Here is a 19,771-nt window from a genome sequence, read left to right as displayed (position 1 = left end):
ATAGTAATTTTATTGCCATGAGAAAAAGCATGGAATAACTTCTGGGAAAAGATTCACCTAGCTGGGATAATATGCATGAAGAAATAAACGTGTATTTCTCAGTGCATTCATAATTTGTGCTGAGATCTTAATGTAACTCAGAACTACAGTCTTCTGTCTTTTGCTCTTGAATTCTTCAGATGTCCAGCTGGAGGAGAAGTAATGTACTCCTTGTGAGCAGGAACTCTGAAGTGATGTTTCTGACAGCTGTGGTTACAGCTCCTAGCCTTGTGTTTTTTGCTCTTTGAGTGGAGATCAACTTGCAGTACAAGCTTTGCACAGAGACAACCTACATAATATTTATGAAAGGTGGCTTGGCAACATACATTTTTTGTTTGGTCACTTCTTACAATCTTCCTGTCCTTTGTATCCTAGTTAGGTGGCTTGTTGGCACTTGGAAGTGGCTGCCAGCAACTTACAGATGGAGGGTTGTACTCACTTACATAGTTGTAAGCCACTACTGATGGGAATGTAGCATTCCAGACTAAGTGTTTTCATAGGGGTAGATAACTTAATATGTAGTGCTGGTGGATTTTTTTTAATTAGCTTTGGAAATAAAAATATCACCTTGGGAGATATTCACATTTCATACTGATGTGGGAAGCTATTTTTCCCTTCTTTTACTGCTGAATCCCTCTTATCTGTTTTTTGAAGGCCCTTTTTCTTCCTTGTGTTTATATCCTGTGCACACAGATTTAGTATTATTTTCTTTGTTGAAAGTGATTTAATCAGTTATTGTGGAAAGACTTTAAAAGTGGCAGCTTTCAAGAACATTCACAACGTTTGAAGTGGCACCTTGACTGCTGCTGTCATCAGCAGTAAAAAGACAGTGTCAGATTGTTGGGCCTCAAGATGGACTGTCTTGGAGGATCTAAAAAATGGCATCAAGTCTGGCCTCATCTGGTTCCCTGCTGCATCTCAAAGCCTCTGAGGGCTTCACTGACGAAGCCTCTGCTGGGCTGCTGGACACGGCACCGGAGACCTGTAGGAATGTGGGGCTGAGTTCCCTTTCCCTGTAGATGTATCATCCTTATGTTGAGGCAGTTGCACACTATATGAAGCAAGTCAATTAAAAATTGATAGCAGATATTTTCTCTCTCTAAAGGGAAATACCTGGTATTCATGGATGAGACCAGTTTGCTTTTATCAGCCGTATAATGTGAACGATTATAAGCCAGATTTGATTAAGTTACTCAAAAGAGCAATTACTGTAACTGTATAATAATAATAATGTTAAAAGAACAGAATAGGATCTAGGTGAATTAATTTGGAACCACTTCTAGTTTCAGCTTCTGCTTATATTTCAAAGTAAAGAAGGACATCAACATTAATTTGAATAACATGCAAACTGTAGTAAAATCAAGGAAGATTTTTTCCTCCAAGTATTATTTGTCTGTAAAATATGACGAGTAGCAATATATTTCAATATGTGTTGAGAAGATGTTCTATATGTTTAAGAATATGGACTAAGTACATCAATGGGACTTTCTCACTGTGTGAATGAGTGATTTTTCTGTGGGTCTAGAATTCAGAGGAGTTATTAATAACTTTTTCTGGTTTGGTGACACTGTTTTGTCTTAGTTCTGTGATTTTTTTTTTTTTTTTTAAATAAGTTTGCCATAATGATAGAAACAACAAACATAAATAATGATTTTTAAAATTAACTTTCACTTGCACCAGGTATGTGTTTTCGTAAAAAGTCTGATTATTACTTTGTAGTCTTAACAATTTAAAAATGATGAAGGAGGATACTGTACATTTGTTAGCTTGAAAGGTCTCCATATCAGAGAGAACCCATGCATGATTGTTTTGTTTGATATCAAAACACATTTTTGCTGTCATAATACTGGCACATTTTCAAGGCATGCTGTTTTCTGGCTGCTAGCAGGGAGTAATGGAAACAATGCAGTGATCATGCAATTTATTGAAAATAAACACTAAAAATACTTAGGCAAGCAATGCTTTTAATTTAATAGGGACTAGGATTCATAAGGCTGCATAAAATAGCTGTTTCAGTACCACAGAGGTATTTAAATGCCTTGCTGCCTCTGAATTGTTTGTAATTTATTTCTGATAATTTTCCTTTGGATCAGATTGTGATGCTGCTTCTGAATGGTGATAGTCCTTGTCGAGGAGTGGTCATGCAAACAAAATGTGATAACCTCGATATGTCACTTCATCTGCTGTTTTTCCTTTGTTAGTGCAAAGCTGGTTGCATAATATCTAATTTCTCCTTTAGCTGACCACAGATGAAAACAAAATCTATAATGGCAGCGCTAGGTTTCATAAAAAACGCAAGTGAGGAATTGAAGGATGTGGCTTGTTCTGTTTGGATGATGCAGGATTGCTTTAAGCAGTAAGCTTACTGTTTTCAGATGGCATTAGCAGCATCAGTGATATAGCTGTGTCAGCCTCCTTGACTACTGCATGTCTGTAGGCACACGGAGGAAACTGTATTTAAGATCTGATATCTTGAGGGTAATGACTCCAGCACTTGCTCATGGACAGAATGGCTGCTAATGCTTTCTCTACTAACCCAGAAGATTTTGAAAGATAAATATGTCTGTGATGTACTTTTGTAAGACAGGAAATGGAATTTTTGGGGGTCTCTGGAAATAGAAAGGTCATGCAGCTTGGAACCGGTGAGACATTACAGTCTCTAAGTCATCAGGTATGACCTCATAGTTTATACTAATATTTCTAACACAGGGGTTTGTTTTACAGTTTTAGGTCATTTATGATCTCTTTGTCTGTGTAATTGCTTCATGCTGGATTTGCTACAGGATTTATAGGGTAGACTGTTTACATAAGCAGAGCAATGTTTATCTTGGAAATCTACTGTCTTGTTAATTGCTATTTGAACAATGTAAGGTTATTCCATATATTTTTTTCAACCTGTTTTAATTGTGAATATGATTTCTTTTAACTGATTCATGATAAGAGGTTATACCTTTGCTGCAAAGTAAAATGACAAGATTGTGTTGCATTTTTATTTTGCTTTCTCTTCACACAATAGCTCTGTGTGCTATGTAAACGTGTGTGTTTGTTGTATGGAGTGCAGTATAAGGCAACTGTTTACCTACAGTGGCAGGTTGTTTAAAACAACATTTCACGTTGTATAACAGGACGGAGCTATTCTGCAGGCACAGATCTTGCTTCATTTTGCAGTAGTAGTTTTTTTTTTTTTTTTTTCTCTTCATTTCAAATCAGTTTTAAAAATAGCTCACTGAACGTAAGAGTGAAAGTTTGGCAAGATAACTCCCCTTTTTAATTATTACACTCAGTGACACATACTAATACTAATGGGTTGCAAAAGAGCAGATTAATGACTTAAATATTTAGAGTGTTGTTTAAAACCTAATTCATTTTACTAAAGCATGTCTCATCCTTTTTGTTTTTAATTTGCCAACTTTATTGCAAGGCTGATAATTTTGTATCTGCTACTGTATTGTGGTGATGGGTAGGAAAGTCAGAGTACATAAAAGAAAACATGTGTACAGGTATTTTACATAGGAAGATAGTGGCCTAATTTAATGTATGGAGCACAAAATGGAATTGGAGATACTGTTATAAATGCTACATAGTAGCCATTGTTTCCCTTGAACACAGCATAGGACAATTATATTTGAAATTGTTGGAGAAGTTTATTTTTGAAAATGATATTCAGCTCCATCTTAAGAAATTCTAGATGTATTTGCAGAACATTTCCATGGCAACGTGTTTGGCCATGTGTTTTAAAAGCTGAGCTGAAGCCTGAAAGTGGTGTGCAATTTTTCTGTCGCTTGCTTTACCCTTGTGAAACAACAATTTCCACATATAACTGGAGTGCAGATTGGCAGGGGTGAGTGGTATTTCCTGACCCCAAAGCACAGGATTCAGTGATCAAGATTTAAAAATATTTTTGTATTTCCACCTAGAAATGTAGACATGTAAAACATGGATTTGATTTGCATTTAGAACTGTATTCCAGTTTTACCTTCATTTAATAACATTTTGTTGGAAATGTATGTGTAAGTGGGAGACCGCAGAAGACCAAACTTAAGAATGCGAAGCAAATTGCTTCAGCAAATAGTCTGTCTTTTCATTTTTTATTAATAGCATATTTGTAAAAAAATGTTGCATTACTTTTACTGGCCATAATTTGTTATTTCCCAGTCTACTTATCCAGCTTACGTTCTTACTAATAATGGGGAAAGACTGCCCTGCTTTAAGCTTGATTAGGTTTGGAATGATTTAACTATACCTTTCACTTGCTACAAGATCTTTTTAATCTGTTAGAATTTATTTTCAGTATTTTAATGTATTAGTCACAATGAGTACATTCTGTTTCTTGGCATTGGAATGAAATTCCTGAAAGTATTGGTTTCATGGTATTTTGTTGCTTTGCAGGGTATTCATGGACTTTCTTTTTTTAAGAGGACCAACCCTTTCCTCATCTTCTTTGTTTTCCTTATTCAAGTTTAATTTAAAATCTTGACCTACCTGTATTTTGAAGTTATCCCTGAAGTCTCCTTTGCTCATTTAAAATAATTAGATCTCCATGGAATTTTGTGTAACTGGAAGCTAGAGCAGCATGCTGTGTGCTTTTCCTGGACTCTGTTTCATCATTCATGTTAATTCTGCAAACTCTGGTCTGTAGATGTTTTTGAAATGCAACATTAATAATAATCTCCAAATAGTGCAATAGGCATCCATTGTGGCCTTTTAAGGGTAGAAACTGTATCTAAAGAGGAAAATAAATTGATGAGATACACTTGCCTGAGGAAGTGTCTGGGTAGGTCATTCAGTTTTGAAACAATGATATCACTGACTATTGCAAGTGAGTTTGAATATGGTTTTTCACTTGAAGGACACAGTCCCATTATAGTTTCTTCTTCAACTAGAGTAATTAGAGAATAATACCTCAAAGGAATGTGTTGAGGAAGTGAAGTCCTTTTGTAGGAGGAGGAGTTGCTGCAAGGTAGAGATATACACATGAGGGCAGGGAATTGGACTGAAGTGATCTGAAAACTTTAAACTGCAAACTATTTTGCTTGTTTAACCATCCCTGCTCTGCCACCGAGAAAAAAGAGAGGTTTAAAATATACTTGCTGATATTTGAACCTGTTACACAAATTAGGAGTAATTGAATCCAGATGCAGGAGTTTTTTTAATGCCTTCTTTAAAACTATACCATCCCTCTTCAAACCAAACTGAATGCAAGTGCCAGTATTTGAGGAATGCTGTGTAGAGAAGGATCTCTTTAACTAAAGAATTCTTTCCCCTTGGCTGTGCATAACGAATACATATCTGTATGTGTTTCCCTATCTTTAAACATTCCTGTTTACAGAACTCGGAGATAAAGATCTTATAAAGAAACAAAACTCTGTATGGATGTTTTAGGAACAGTGTTAACTAGCAAGTTGGGCAAGAAGCCAAGTATTTGTGTCATTTACCAATTCTAAACATGAGTGCTTGCACTCATGAACATACTGAGTTGTGTAGTTCTTTTACTTATTACTGATTGCTGTTCTGACTCCACACTACTGACTTTTTTCATATGTTTTAGTGCCAGTTTTTAAGGTAATGGCAATACTAGGACAAATAGGAGGTCGTGGCAAAACATTCACAAATAGGAAAATAGCGCTAGAAGCAAAACATACTTCCAGTGTGAGTTGAAGGAATTCAAGTCCTTTTGTCCTACATTAGTCTCCCTCCCAAGAGGTGATCCTATTCTCTGGTAAAATTCTTCGTGTTTAGTACTTTAATTCGTATAGCAAGTCATTGGGCCTAATGACCTGAATTAGGGAAGGCTTAGTATAAGCATGGCAGAAAGTCTAAAACAGAAAGTAACATAGCATAAATATGTAATAGCTAACTGCAGGGTCACAAAATGTATGGCTAAATGACTAGTGTTCCTGGAATGGTCTATTCCATTTAGCGTTCCAAGAATATCACCATGTGATCATTCTGAATAAAGGAAGGAATTTTGCTAGGATGCAATATGAAATTGTGAATAAATCACAACAATAATATCACAGTAATCTGTTAAAAAAATAAAATAGAGTCATAGTTCATCCCAACTGATGCCTGTAGAGGTGGGATCACCTAAGAGGGGGGAGTAGAGAAGGTGTCCCTATTAATGCAGTAAAAGAAAACAGTTATGCATTACTTAGAATGGCGTTTTGGAGAGAAGCAGCAATCTCAGCTGTAGTTCATTCTCTCTCTTGCTCCCCCTCTCTCTCTTGTTATGAGGCTTATAAATAATATGATTCTTCATATTGTTTCTTGTTTTCTTGCAAGACTGTATTTATTTTGCCTTACTCAACTTTTCAATAAAAGTTATTAATAGGAAAAAACCACATTAACATGAGTGATATTACACTACTGTGATGAGGGACTTTAATCTCATGATGATTTCTTTCAGTAGAAGTTAAGTATAAGCTGATCCATAATTCTGGTAAATTCCAATAGATTTCTTAATTAGTAAAATCAATGTAGACTACACAGTAAGCTACATAATGCTTTCCGTTGTGCCATACTGATTTCACTGTGACCCTAAAAGGGAGAGTAGCACTTTCTTGAATACCTTTAAAAATATATATATATACCAGTAAGAGACTGAGATGTGGCTGAGGAAGTGTTATTTTTTTTTTTTTTTTTTATTTTTTATGTTTAAGTGACACTTCTCATATTTTAATTTGTGCCCATTTCCTTGTGCCCCGTTGCTGGCCAGCCCTGAGGAGCATCTGGCTGAGCCTGTGCTGCTTCCCCCCAGTCAGGCACTTAGACGCTCTGCTAAGGCCCCTCTGAGCCTTCTCTTCTCCAGGCTGAACACTACACTGCTTTCAGCCACTTCTTCTGGGACCTTTGTAGCACTTTGCTGGGCTTACTTCAGTATGTCTATGTCGCTCTTACAAGAAGGGAGCCCAGAAGTGGACAGAATGTTCCAGTTCTGTCTCAGCAGTGCTGAGTAGAGGGGCAGAATTACATTCTCTGGGAAGGAAATATGGATTGTCTGTTAACTATCAATCACATATGGGCAACTGTGGACAGGAGTCCATGAAAAATGAGGTCTGAACGCAGTGAAAATTACAAATACTAATGTTTGGTGGTAATCTTACGGAGAAGAAAAGCTTTGAAAAGAGCTTTGCTTAATTCATAGCAGTTGTTTTACTGAGGAAACCTCCTGTTGTTTTGGAATGTCTTATGTGGAATCTATGTCCCTCAATGCCAATTGATATAAACAGAGAATAACTCCTAAAGGGAAAGGTTAAGCTTTAATATTTTGGATTAAGTAAATTTTAAAGTAACTGAAAAAAAATACATATCATCTGGTATGATTTCACTGGTTAAAAAAGAACAGAAGAGGTAAACTATGAACTCCAGGGATTCACAAGTTCTGTGTTTAGTCAACTCACCAAAAAATATTTGGTAATTACTAGTGGAAGCTCAGAGTGTGCTCAGAGCTTTCAGATGTTCCCAGCTGATGCAGCAACCATCAACTGATACAAAATACTCAGTTTGGTGCATTGAAGGAAAATGCAAAACAGACATTAAGTGACTTGCGGGTGTGTTGAGGTATTGTACAAATTGCCTCATTTTTATAATAGCTTTCCCCTTTTCCCCTGGGCTGCTCAAATAAAACAAAAATGTATATATAGAAGCCTTCAGTGGTCCAAGATCAATCTGTTTCTCTCCTGGTAACATAATGAGTTCACTTGTTTAAATTTTCTTTATTAAAGATTTTATGAAGGCACACAGAGTCATTAAAATATGTGCAAGAAATCATACCCATATGGTTTGCATCCACATTTAATGCAATTAAAAGTATTCTATCAAAAGCAATATCAGGTTTATGTCTCAATCCCACGATTGAAAATTTCCAGGAAAAGCAGTGTCACTTTTATGCCTGAACCCTGCAAATGAAATGACAGAGAAATACCTTATCCTTGCATTAGTGAGTGAAGCTGCAATTGAGCAGTTCCATTCAGGTGTGAAGTGTGTTTGCAGATAGGAATTTGCATGGTGGAGGCCTGATGTCAAGCTTATTAGGTGAGGGGATTAACTATGCTTTAAGGCACAGATGTCAAACTCATTTTCACTGGGGGCCACATCAGCCTCGCAGTTGCCTTCAAAGCACCAAATGTAGTTTTAGGACTGTATAAATGTAGGAGTAGCCTCTGGTGAAAATGAGTTTGACACCCCTGCTTTAGGGGCTTTCTGAGAGTTAGCCATGCAGGTCAGTTGTAGCAGCTGATGTCATCGTTTAGTTCAGTTTTTAAAGGTATTTAAGTGTTTATTTTCTATTTTCCTGCTAAGTTTATCTGAAATACTTCAAACATGGGAAAGTTCCTGTTCCAGAAATAAATTTTGGTCAATATATAAATTTTAGACTTCATGTGTGTATGTGTGTCTTGAATAGGAGTTGTGCATATAACAACTTAAAAGTTAAATTTTGTCAGCTCTTAGTATATAAGGAAGTGGAGATTGGTTGGTGTTAGCTGAGTCTTGACTGCCATGTAACGGTTTGAATGGAGTACACTGTAGGATCGTTAGAAAAGTCTAATACATACGGAAAATACAAAACAATAGGTTTGTAACAATGACAGTACTATAGTGATTTCTTATGGCATTGTATATTCTGTTGAGGATTATTCCTGAGTGCTTAGATTTCACATGACAAGAATAGGCCTAGTTCTGAGCAATCAGAAGGATGAAGCTCAGTGTCTGGTAATTGTGGCTGGATCTTCTCTTCAGAACAACAGTTGTGGTAGTTGTGCTAATACATGTCAAAAATACCACTTAGATCACCAGGGCACAGGATTTATTTGAGATGGCTGGATATTGCCAGTAAAGTTTACCTAACACGCGAAATGTGAAACATATGAAAATGAAAAGCTGTCTTGGAATTCTTTTGTTCTGGAAGGAAGTGATGACCTCTTTCTCCAGGAGCTTGGTTGCCTTGTTGCCTTTGCCAGCCTTGTCCCCTCTGCCAGATCTCAGTGTTCTGTCACCAGTCCTTCTGCCTGTAGTCAGGAGTGGGTTTCTTATTGCTGCTAGTGAGTGTCTTGTAATGACTCACTGGGCTTGGTTATTGCCCAGTCTGCCTTCTGCTCTCCTCCTCCTCTTTCCCGAGTGCTTTTCTGTTTTGTAGGGTTTAGATATGGCTCTCACCCATCTAACTTATAATGCAAAGATGCATATTTGCTGTGGATGCCAAGGAGAGATGTAATCTGTGCTGTCAAAAGTATTTACTAGCACTGTGTTTTGTCCTGAACATCTACAGTAGCAGCAACCTCAGCACAGATTGCAGACATGCTCTGGGTCCTTTTCTTGACTGCTTCAACAGATAAGATGTGTTAAATTGTTTCCTTTTTAGTATCCTTTGCAATTGCTAAGACAGGGATTAAGTTTACATTTTTAGCAACGTCTGTATCATCAGCTATAAACAACTTTCCCTGGTAATCACTTAGACTTTATTTCCCTCGTGGGCCTCTTTTTATGTTCCTAAAAATGTCACTAACAATTTTTACTTTAATTTCCTTTTAATTTTCCTGTCTTTGCATGGCTACACTTACACACCTGTAGATCTCTAATTTAATATAGGAACGTAAAGAATAGCACCTTTATCTTCCACTATCCACAGCATAAAATTCATTCAGGTGAACTGAAGCATCTCTTTTGCTGTTAATTCCCTCATAGCCAAGACGATACAGGCTCTCTGGCATTGGACACTTTTGGCACGTGCTTCTATACAGAGCTAGGCAGCAGGGATCCTATAAATTGGCTGAGACCTGGAGGTGATGCTGTTCCAATAATGGATTCTGCTGCCTTCCCAGCATGTTCATCACCATATATCTTCCCCTCTGTGTCTGCAGTTTGCCTGTTCGGGATAGGTGCAGTGGTGTACGCTGACGTAGCAAACGATTACGGAACAACACTGATCTCAGAAAACAGCAGGGAGTTATATCATTTCCGAAAGAAGTGCCCCATGCTCAGTAACCCTCACTTTGGGAGGTTGTGCGTGTTAATGCAGGCAGGATTTTCTTTGCTTTATCAGGTTCCTAGTGCAATTCTGCTGTATTTATAGCTTCCTAGTCTCCTGTCAGAGGACCCCTTGATCAATCTCAGCATGGGGCTGCAGATTTCCTTCAGATACCTCAGTTGCCATGTCTTTCCGTGGAACATAGGAACATAAAAACTGTTGGGCTGTGCCAGACTAAAGGTCCATCTAGCTCGGTATCTTGTCTCTCTGATACTGGTCAAAAGCCATGGAACATGTGTGATAGTGGGGCTGGTGCACAATTATAGATCCCCTGGGTAATCTCTTGAGAACCTCAGTTCATGCCTCTAGGACTTTCTCTTCCAGAAACAGACATTTTGGATTTGGTACCTTTGACAGATTTATCTTCCCTGAATATGTCCTCACATTTCTTGAACTCAAGTAAACTTTTAGTATCCACTGGAGTTCCATACCTTGCCAATACGCTGTGTGAAGAACTATATCTTTTTATTTGTTTTGAACCTGGCTCCAGCTGTCTTCATTTAATACTACTGTCCTCAGTACTATGTTGGGAAAGACAGTGAAGAGTAATTTCCCTACTCAGCCTCTGAATACCCATCATGTTTTTATAGACTTCTACTATATGTACTTCATACATGCCTCTTCTGAGGCAGATCAGCTCCTAGAGCTTTAGTGCATTAACTGAAATCTGTGGTTCACATATATAACAGAGCTGATTGCACCCTTATCTGGGGACTAAAAGCACTCTGTAACTTCCTGGTATAGGTATTGCTGAAAATACATTGGCTAGTCTCATTCTGCTATTCCCATCTCCCTCTCTGACTTGACTTGCAACTTTCTTCCATTTGTAATTTCTCACCCTTCAGTTTCCATACGGATAACCATCCGACTCTTTAGCTGTCCTGGTGCTGTTTCTCATTTGAATTGTATCCCGTGTGCCAAATCAGCACACACTTGAGTTGGTCTTCTCTGAGCACCGTGTTCTCTAAGTTCCTTTTCTGTGATAACTATTTGAACTTTTTCAACATTTTGATTCTTTCTCCAAGAATGGGACTTCTGTAAAAACTCTGTTTTGTCAATCTTGAGTACTTGTTTTCTACTCTTATTTCCTTTATTCCTCTGTACTTTCCTCTATCAGTTTATCAGTTCCCTTTAGGCTCTATGGTTTTGTTCTTATACAGTTCCAAAACCTTCTGACAATTCATGGTCCTGGCTGACTCTCAGTCTTGACTTTCTCAGTTCCTTGTGCCATCTGCCATGCTTCAGAGATGCTGCTGACTAACTCTCGTGAAAAATCTTTTTATTCTGCTGATTTACTGTAGTTCTGTAATCTCTGGGATTTTTGTCATCTGAGTATTTTTACTTGCAGTTTTGTCTGTTCTGTATTTTTTATTAATCATATAGCCCTTCATTCAGCTCATCTATTCCCCCCTTTCTCCACGTGAACTTCTTAAAACTAACTAACTAAGGTCAAAATTCAAGCTTCCTCCTTGTTTTCTGAAACAGATATTAAGATTTTTATTTGTAGTCTCTGAACCTGTTCCAACCAACATGTCCCTGTCCCATTACACCTTCTGACTTTCTGCTGTTCTTTTTTATTAATTTGTTTCTCTCCTTGAATTCCTTTTCATACACAAGAAATATGTCCAAGTCTCCAACATTAAGAAAAAAACAACACAAACCAACCCTTAACTTCAGAAGTTTCTTTTAACCAGATTTATGTCCTATCCCTAGACCTCTCTCATCTCCCTACCTCCTTGGTATGCTTTGTACAATTGTCTTCATTTCTTGTCTTCCAATGCCTCTCCAGAGCTGTGCACTTCTGGTTTCTGTCTTTTGCTCTGAAATTTAGCTCCCTAATGTTCCACTTCTTCCTGGAGTAATTCCAGGCTAGTTCTTTATTCTCCTCCACTCCATCTGTCATCTCTCTCCAATGCTATGTTATTGCCTTCACTAAATTTTATTGTTCTTAGACATTTGTCATTTTGTCCTTGTTGTTTCTCTTTCTCTTCAGACTCAGTTTCTTATTGGGTGGGTCTTCCTCTCCCCCTCCTCCTGTTTCTGTATGTAGGTGTGTGTTCAGATCTCTGAGGAATCCATCTTCAGCCTTTGCATCCTCCTCCACACCTTGCCTCAGATGATGATCTTTTTGAAGGCATCAATCACTGTTTTATTTTTTCAGTGGTCTTCCCCCATTCCAGTTAAACTCTACCTATCTCAGAAAATGTTCTTGGTCTTCAGTGGTATCCAGAAAGAGTTTCTGCATTTTCTTTTTTTTTTTTTTTTTTTCCCCTGATGTGCACTTCTTGCTCTATGCAGTCCTGAGGTCTGACAGTTCCTATTTGTTCACGTAGCCATAAATCAGATTGAAGCCCTGCTCATCTCAACACCATGACTCCTATGATCTCACCTGCCTGTCTGACTTTAGTACTTTGAGCTTTGCTTCACTTGATTACTGGTGTTAATATCATCTTGGCTTATCACTCTGCCTATATCACCTGCTGTCTGTTCACCAATCTTCTCAAATACAAACTCCTAGTCTTTCTTTTAAAAGCTTTACAACTTATCTTTTCCAAGAGCGATATTTTACCACAAAGTTGAATTTTGTGTTTACTCTACTGGCAGTATCGATTTTGATTTCCCAGTTGCTATTTATCATATTGTCAATTGTGCACTTTCTCCTACTGCACCCCATCTTTGTTGAAGCTTCTCCTCAAAACTCCTTCTGTAGTCCATGAAGTTAACTATAACCTGTTAATGACTGGGCAGGTGTGTTGTGTGCATCTTCTTATATCTAGGTTGCCAGGTATTCTTAACCTGAGGCTATTTATTGTTTGTATACCTACAAGCTATAACATGTCTTTTAAATTATGACTATTGAAATAGTTATACAGTCATATATTTGAATTATTGACAAATATTTTCATGCATATATTTGCAGCTTGTATGTCAATGGAATTCACAGGCACTATTTTTCTTTCTCCACACATGCATACACATATGTATTTAGTAACAATGCTAGTTGAAAAAAAGGTAGGCAGAATTTGCAGGCATATGAAGGATGCTTATGGATGCAATACAGATCAGCAAATTATTATGATTTGTTTAGTACACTGCAAGATTGTGCCCAGAAGAGAAGCCTATTCTACTAAGCCTGCTACAAACTTGTAATAAATGAAAGACTGATCCAAGTAACTAATGGCACAATGTTCAAATGATAGGGATTTTTTTTAGTGTTCACCACAAAATTTTCCATTCTTTAATAAAAGGAGGTGGTGTTTTGGCAAGGAAGGATATGAAGACCATCTGCTGGATATTGTTTTTCATCATGATGTTTGTAATTGTTTTCACTTTAGAGCAGTATAGTGAAATACAGGTAATGATGTGTAATTAAAAAATTTCATTACTTATGTTGTGCCAGTAAAACTTGATATCTAGTAATTTCTGCCATTTTCTTAAAATACTGAACACTGACATTTAGACCAAGGAGATGGAGTGTGAAAGGTGAAATTTAATGTGATACTAGTTATCTAGTAAATACATAAATAAATAGGTAAATAGTATGCTTATGGGAAAGGTTAAAAAAAATTTTGCTTTGGAAAAGTTTCCCTACCAAAATAGGAATACAGTCCTGAAAATGGACAATGAACATGGAACACTCTTTTCTAACAGTAAAATCCTTTCATATAGAAGCACCAACAAAACACGTATAAACTGGTAATGCTGTGATCACATTTACTTTCTACTTTATAGTAATGCTTGTCCCTTTCCAGAAGTTATGTTCTGTAATTTCAATATAAAGCACACTGTTAAAGGCATGCCAGTTGTTTCTAACTTTTAGTTTGTTTCTATTGTCAAGTATCTGGACTAGTCTAGAACAACAAGGTCATGGAAATAATGTTTAAAGCTTCCAGATTACAGCAGACAAGCAGTTTGTAAAAGTCTAGTTCTTAGATCTCTGAGAGGTAGGAAGACCTGTTGAACCACTATTTATATTTCATGCTTACCTTAGATTCTTTTCAGTACATTTCAAATTCCTGAATGTGTATCTTGTGCACTTCTGCTCTCTAGACTTTTAAACTATACAAATCCCTCGTTATCTAGTTCATTGTCATGATCACTTTCCCAATATATTTTGAGTTAATTTTTGATATGAAAATTCTCTTTACAGTGCAGTATCTTATTCCCTGGGCAGAAGTGATATACAAGTGACTGCAAACTTGGAATCTGAAATCTGTTATTTCTCACATTATCAATTTCCTTATCTCACTTATTTCTTATTTCTTTTCTGCTCTTTCTTCCCCCCACACCCCCTGCCAGCTTCTGGACTATTTACTGCTTTTTTTAATCCCTGTGTGAATTAATTAGACTATCTGAACTTTCAAATAGCTGGTCATATCATCAGTGGCTTGCACAACATAATTATTTTTTATCTTTGTGAATAGAGTGGCTCCTAACTCTTTTCTCTGGCATTGCCCTCCCTGGTCACCATGGTTTACTTGATGACCTGAGACAGATTAAAAGATAAAAATGCCATTGTCTAATTATGAGATGGAGAGTGTTTATTTTCTAATACTGTGACTATATGGACAGTGCAAAAGGTCTCTTCATTTCCATTATGATAACTGTTCATTTGCATGCAACAGAACATTTTGAGTGATACAAATCTGTGTTTTTCAATCATGTCTTGTTAACAAAATCCCTCATGTCAACAAAATCATGTAGGTCACACTAAATCTTCGGAGGTGAGAAGTACTGGCTCACCTGTTCTGGATTTTCTGTTGAAGTTACTCTCTGAGGATGTAGATGATGTGGGAACTCTTCAGACTAAACTCTACATTTAAAGTTATACATTTTGGCAAAGAAAGACTTGTCAGTTGTCTTCAAGGAAGTTAGTTACAAGTTTCAGTTAAAAAAAACCACAAGCAAATCAAACACAATCTTTTTTTCTCTTCTGGAGGATAATAGATCACATAGAAGACAACTCGCAAGGACTGCAAGGAATCTAATTTAATTTTTGGGCATGCAACAAAATGATTTTTTTAAGGTATTCTAGTGATATTTTTTTCCTGACAATGGATGACAAAAAGGCCATACTATTTTTTAACTCCTCAGTTAGGTTTGGTTCAGTCAGGCTACCTTCACTGCTAGTAAAGCAACAATATTACTAGTGTTGGCAAAATTGTTTGGAAGGTTAGCGATGAGCTTGGCTACGTAGGAATGGTCACAATCAAACTAACAGTCCATCTAGTTTACTCTTCTCTCTCTGGATAGTCCTAATTGGACTCTCCTAAGTCTCAACAATTTTCAACCCATCTTCAGTGATGCTCACTCTACTTAAGATCTTGCTTATCCTGTGGAAATGCCCACTTCCTATCTATTAGAAAAGTTGATGATGATGTCATCTCTAGTCAAAGCAATTCAGGTGACAAGAGTCTTATGGAATTAATTAGAGTTTACCTGGAACATCCTTCCTGTTGCCTTGATTAATCCTTGGATTGTGCTTGTAGAGAGTGTTTGTCAAATACAACTGAAAATTGTGGGTAGGTCTGAGACTGAGCATTATATTTGTTATTCTGAGTGAGTGAGTTATTGATCATGCTGGCTTGTGATGTCCAAAAAATGGTGATGTTTTCAACTATGTTTGGCATACATGTGTATGTAAAAGATGCAGACTCCAGATCACATCATTTTTGTGGCTGTAAAGGAAGAGAAAAACTCCTCTCTCTTGTGTTGTAGCTGCTGTTAAAACAGGTTCTGATAAGTTGGTCATGACCTCTTCTTTGCACTTGCTACTTCCACATGAGTAGCTGCTGCAAGAAGACTGCCTTGTGTGATTCTTCTCCCTGACCCTGTTTCTAGGTAGAGAAATCTGAAAACATGTCACCTTTTCTGGGCTGAAGCAGATCCTTTGAGATGGCAATTGTATCCACTTTAAACCAAATATATCCTACTGTTAAGAAACTAGCAATTAACTTAACTTACTTTTTTCGATTTGCTGCCCAGCAGCTAATATCCTCTTGCATACTGGGATAAATCCAGCTCGTTTAACTTCTAACTACACCTAAATAATACTGTTATCCTGGATCTAACCTCACCTGGCATTCGGCCAAGAGAGAGCGCAGACAAGCTAAAAGTAAATCTCATTTGGGCTTTGGAAAAAGTCTTCACATCCATCTTCATGCTGTTGGGCTTCTCTGTAGCAGTTGACATAGATATTGCTAGGAGGCAAGAAAAGAGGATTTCAGCTAATGGGACTGCACTAGCATGACATAAGACATTCAAATAATAACCACAGAAGAAAGTACAACCATGCCTCAGCTTGAAATCTGTGCTGTTCTGGTCTCCATAACTTTGAAGTATTTGACAGTGTAGTAAAGAAAAATATGAAGGAAAAGGAATAAAATCTCAGTCATACAGATGTGACCCAACTTCATCCCTTGATGAGCAGCAAGGAACACTGCCTTTTATTTCTTCAGAAGTCTGTCTGAGACAAGCAATTGAATAAATATTAGCTTACAAATCCAGCAGATGTGGTATGGTAGGAAGGAAGGGGAGAAGTTATAAGAATCTCAACATGACTGAAAATGTTCAGAGAAAAACAATGACCTAAGTTCACTGTTCAGGTTTTGTAAGGCACTCACCTCATTTAGGCATTTCTGATAATTTTACTCTGAGGCACTCAATACATGACAAACACTGCTGCAATTAAATGCAGGTGCTAAAAGAGGTACCAGAAAGAATTTAAAAGTTCATTATTTCATTATTATATCCAATGCTCCAACATGTTTATCCAGCCTTTGGGTGGGAACTTGCCCTCCTCCCCCATTTTTTTCTATCTTGTTTAAATAGAAACCTTGTCTTCGTTTCAATAGGTGTATGAATAATAGCTAACGTAACATAGTTTCCTTGCAAATGTGAGTCATGTTTCTACCTAAAATGGCTAGTCTAAGAAAGAAGATTCTGTATAATATAATAAGGAAATATTTTAGTGTTTATCTATTCATTTAGGCATCAGTTCATAGTGACTGTATTGTACATGATGGTATAGAACCAGCACAGGATGCCTCAGTGTAGATAAACACAGGAATTACATGTATTAGTGAGAATTTACTTGTCTGTAAAACTGCTTTGTTTTATTTGTGTGTGCATTTTCTGCTTGTTTCATCTCATTAAATTTGTAACAGTAGCATGTGTGTAGATTTAATGTCTGCAATGATTGTTTATGTTTATATGTTACAGGCATTGCATTATAACATACAATGTGGGCTCAGTTCCAGGTCAGTAGCAAATCAGTTCTTTGGAGCCAGTGCTGATTAGTACAATTTTTAGCAGCATTGCAGAGAATGGTATTTCTTTATTGAGTCATGCTAAACAGTATCTTGGCTTTTGCTATAAAAAGAGAGAAGAGGGAAAAAGAGACAGAGGAGGAGGTTTTTATGCATATGACATGCAGCCCTGGGGAAGATGCAAATCTGGAATGAAAACTAATTGCTTTCTACTTTGTTGCATAGCCTGAACTATGTGGAGCAGAGCTGACCAAAAGGAAAAAGTGCTTCATGTTAACTAGTAGTGATAACAGTAGAAAGGTGCCACAAAAACAGTACAGTCAAAGGGACATTTTAAAAAAACAGTTATTCAGACTTTACAGAACAGACTTTATTGCAATATAAATATGTTTTGATGGGTCTTCCTTGACAGGTGGATAGAGGGGAAAAAGATGATACAGTGTAGATAGTAGAATGGAAAAGCAGTTATATATCAGAATGATTTCATCAGAAAGATAAAATTTACTGCACTTGTCACCTCAAAAGATTGCTAAATATGACTGTATGTAGCACAAGCAATTAAACACAATAATATTAAAAAAAAAAGGTTTGTTTTGTTTTGGTTTTGTTCCCTCCCCCTGTGCTTGCCTTCAGAAAGAGAAAAGAATTGTAGCATCTAACTTGTGCATTAAATCAGTTTCGTGTGACTGTGTCTGCTCAAGGACATTTTAAAGGACAAGGCTGAACATGGCAGTCACCAGTGATTTGCCTCCTGCAACAGGGAGGCATCCTTCTACAGAGAACAGCTCTTTAGCCATTTAGGTTAATTGTCTTTACAAGATATTTCCAGTATGCTCTTGGCAGCTTCTGAGTTCAAATAACTCACTTTTCTATATTTTTAATCACGCCATCTTTATGAAATGTCAAGCTGAACTTAACCAAAATGATCTGAAAAATATAATGTTGTGTAATAGGTCTGTGAAATAAATACTGCACAAAGCAATAATGCTGGAATATCTTTGGACTGAGAAGGTGATCATGGTCTGGATGTGATGTCTGGATAAACATTTAGAATTTCATTACAGACCATTTGAATGGTGAATACACAAGGTTTCTCCCACTAACTTTATGATAAGATCTGTAAACTGAAATGAATATATTACAGAGTTCCATTTTTAAGTATATGTAATTATTGATAATCTAAAATAACTAAAAGAATTCTATAATACAGTTTTATATTTTTAAAGGAATGCAGTATTTCATGTTTTATGCTGACAGGCGTTCCTTAGTTCCAGATGGCATTTGAGAATTATGTAGGTTGTCTAATCAAGTGGCTTATATGACGAAGTAATTAATACCGTGATTATTTTCCTTATGAGTCAGCAGGTGTGTCATATGCATAATTTCTAGCATGGAAAAAATAAAGATGGCTTCTGCTCTGTTACATATTTTACAGAAAAGAATATGCTGAAAAAGGATTCTTTTTTGTTATGTTGTAATTCATGCTCTGGATGCATTAAGACTGTAATTAAAAAGGGAAAGGATTTTACCTGAAGGTTTAAAAACCCTGAAAAATTGTTTTGAATATTAATACTCTTTGTAGATTTTTTTTTGGTTGTATTTCAAATAAAAGCAATCATCCTCTTTATTGAAAACACTCATTAAATATCTGAGGCAGAAAATAAAAGTAGCCAAATATGAAGAAAATTAGATAGAAAGGATTAAGAAAAGAAATCATTTCTAGTTTTCCTTGTAAAATGAAAATTTTAGTGTTATCCATTTTGACTTGTCTGTTAAAAATATATTAGCACCAAATATCTTACCAGTGGAGCAGAGTACCTACCAAGAGAAGGACAGAGCCATATTAATTGCAACTATTTAATAATTTCCTATTGTCCTAACAATTTCCTGTTTCCCAATGTATATTTATTGCTATACTATTATATATTATTCATTTACTGTAGTGATCAGCAGAGATGATCTTCAGTAAATGTTTGTGCAGTATTCTGGTAGCTTTTATGATATATGCAACAGTGTCTTTTAAGATTATGTATTGGTTTTCCTTTTTTTAGTGAATACCTATAATAAATGTATAGGTAACTTCAAATCTGTGTATTGTCACCTAGACTTTAATCCACCTCCTTGTCATCCAGTAAATGGGAGTATGTCCTAATTCCACTGAGAAATATACCGAAGTTCTTCAAGTGTATGTGTCTACGTTAGCACATAGTATTTAAGAATATGCGTCATATGCCTTTGTACAGATCTGCCTTTGAAAGGGGTTACTTTTCTCTTCTTTCCACTTTATCATCTACCCATGATGAAAGCATAAGCACTGTAACTAAAAGCACACCAAAACATCTGTCATAAAAGGACATTTCTTAGCTTTTCTAAATGTATAGTTTCTCAGTTAATTAAATTTATCCGAGGTGTGGAAGGGCAGCTTGCAGTTCTGGGA

At 36.6% G+C, this 19,771-nt stretch overlaps 1 protein-coding gene across 2 annotated transcripts in view; it reads left to right on the top strand.

Moving 5' to 3' along the window:
* SLC4A10 (solute carrier family 4 member 10) overlaps window positions 1–19,771 on the top strand; it is a gene marked incomplete at its 5' end in the record, with an annotated part of 153,202 nt that overhangs the window by 33,449 nt on the left and 99,982 nt on the right. The window contains one exon of one of the 2 annotated variants that reach the window (XM_082055424.1): window positions 2,630–2,710. The exons of the other annotated variant lie outside the window; for it this stretch is intronic. Coding sequence (XP_081911550.1) covers window positions 2,630–2,710 — 81 coding nt within the window. Of the gene's footprint in view, window positions 1–2,629; window positions 2,711–19,771 lie in introns of those variants that run through there. 2 annotated transcript variants of the gene reach the window in all.

Source organism: Streptopelia decaocto (genome assembly GCF_964273445.1).
Source record: "Streptopelia decaocto genome assembly, chromosome: 6".
In the NCBI taxonomy this organism is placed as follows: Eukaryota; Metazoa; Chordata; class Aves; order Columbiformes; family Columbidae; genus Streptopelia; species Streptopelia decaocto.
Note: the sequence above shows the minus strand (reverse complement) of the source record. Positions and strands in the feature narration are given on the sequence as shown.